The sequence below is a fragment of the Halyomorpha halys genome, unplaced genomic scaffold, assembly GCF_000696795.3.
Source record: "Halyomorpha halys isolate HHAL.00 unplaced genomic scaffold, Hhal_1.1 Scaffold278.1, whole genome shotgun sequence".
Classification (NCBI taxonomy): Eukaryota; Metazoa; Arthropoda; class Insecta; order Hemiptera; family Pentatomidae; genus Halyomorpha; species Halyomorpha halys.
Window position 1 is genome coordinate 518645 of NW_027109219.1, and position 1986 is coordinate 520630.

General features: G+C 31.3%; 1 protein-coding gene across 1 annotated transcript in view; it reads left to right on the forward strand.

Moving 5' to 3' along the window:
• The window catches only part of Hsepi (D-glucuronyl C5-epimerase), a gene marked incomplete at its 3' end in the record, with an annotated part of 15892 nt that extends 14261 nt beyond the window's left edge, over nucleotides 1–1631 (forward strand). The window contains 1 exon segment of the mRNA XM_067047402.1: nucleotides 1370–1631. Coding sequence (XP_066903503.1) covers nucleotides 1370–1631 — 262 coding nt within the window.
• Nucleotides 1632–1986: the final 355 nt, after the last annotated feature.

Consider the following 1986-nt stretch of genomic DNA (forward strand, 5'->3'; position numbering starts at 1 on the left):
GTTTTTAATGGATATTTGACTTATTAGATATAAATGTTTTGACCTGGGCAGAATAGCCTGTATGAAGTTTTTGGAGTGGTTAAATTATATGTTTCATAGTGAATTGAGTAGATTGTCCCTGAAGATGGCCGAATTGGCCGAAACGTTGGATGTGTAAAAGAAATAAAAGTTTTGAGAATATAATTTGGATAGTGTTTTGAATTATTTATTAAAAAATTTCCAGTCTCAAAAAAGAATTTTAAGTGAGGAGAAGATGGTTGGGGGTGCGGTCAATGAAACACAAATAAGTATGATAATGACGGTAAATAAGAAACACAAATAAATATTTCATTGACCGCACCCCCAACCATCTTCTCCTCATTTATCATCCACGGTCAACTATCTCTCATAATTAAAGAATTTTAAGATTATAAATATTAATTACCTTATACTTTATAAGGGCCTAATATTTTATAACCAATTAGTTGCATCCCGTGGTTTCACCCGCATTAAATTTTGATTGTATGTGCTGGTTTAACATATATATTAGAAATTTTGTGAGACCACCACTCAACGATGAAAGTCAACACCCCAGGCCAGATTCGAACTGGCCCCGCCCGCAGATCTCAGATTGGTAAGATCTGGGCCTCAACTACCTGAGCTATGGATGGGCATACCTTACCGTACTTGAACTTTTATTCTGTTCCCTTAAGTTTCAAATTATTGAGAGTTGAAAACATCAAAATCCCCTCCCTTAGTTATAATGTTTTCATTTTCTTTTTATGGTTCTGACAGTCTAATAATATGAAGTACATTGTTTAAATAAATTAATTAGTATCAAGGTTGTTTAATAATCTATTTTGTCACAATTTCATTAAATATTAAAACTTTTAATTACAGATCAACTTAACACTATTATCACTTTATTTTCAACCTTCCAGACACTCAGGTCAGGCTTATAATTGAAACTGTATTTTGGTCTAAATTCTTATTTCTTTTATTATTAAAATTCATTTCAAATTTAATTGTAAATATTAACATAAAATTTACCTGTATTTTTCATAAATTAGTTTTGCTTAAAATCTCTGCATAGTGTTGGTTCAAATTTCTTGTATTTGTTTTCAAATTCAGTGTATAATTAATGTTCTCTGATATACAATTATTTTTCTTTTGAACATATTATTTTCTTTATGTAAAATTGTTGTATTGTAAAAGTTGAATTTGTGTTGGTTTTTAGCACTTTAAGGAAATAATAGTGTTGAGACTTAACCTAGATAATAATTAATTTATTTAAACAATAAATACCGGTCTCAAGTTGTTGAAAAGATTATATATAAAATGAAATATATTATTTCTTGGAAATAATTGATAGTTAAAATTTAAATTTAAGGGTGTCAGCGATGGGGCAAGGTCATGGAATGTCCGTCTTGGCTCGAGCTTATCATACTTCAAAGGATCCAGTATACTTGAAGGCTGGCCTGGAGGCGCTGCGTCCTTTCCATACTCTCAGCGAGAATGGTGGTGTCCTTGCCAAATTCTACGGGGGCTATCCATGGTACGAAGAGTATCCAACACAGCCGTCGTCCTTCGTCCTCAACGGCTTTATATACTCACTCATTGGCCTCTATGACCTTCTCACGCTCAGTCCCAAGGTATTCTAAATAATTATTCCGAGTACAATGTTAAGCAATATCCAGATTACTAAAAATAATAGAAGAAGAAATTATGTTGGTGTATAGGTTTAAGTTTTAATGAATAAATTCCAAATTCATTTTGACATTAATAAAGCAAATAAATGCAACAACACATCTTTCCATATAATTAGGGAACATTTAACATTAGAATTAAAAAAAAAAAAAAATCAGCAATAAATTCAAAGAAAGCAATAGTGTTCAAAATTTTTAAATCATATAAAATTAATATATGAAGGAGATGGTTGGGATGGGCGGGGGTGGTTGAAAATGAATAACACTATGTATCCATAATAGGGGTATTCATGATCTTTGG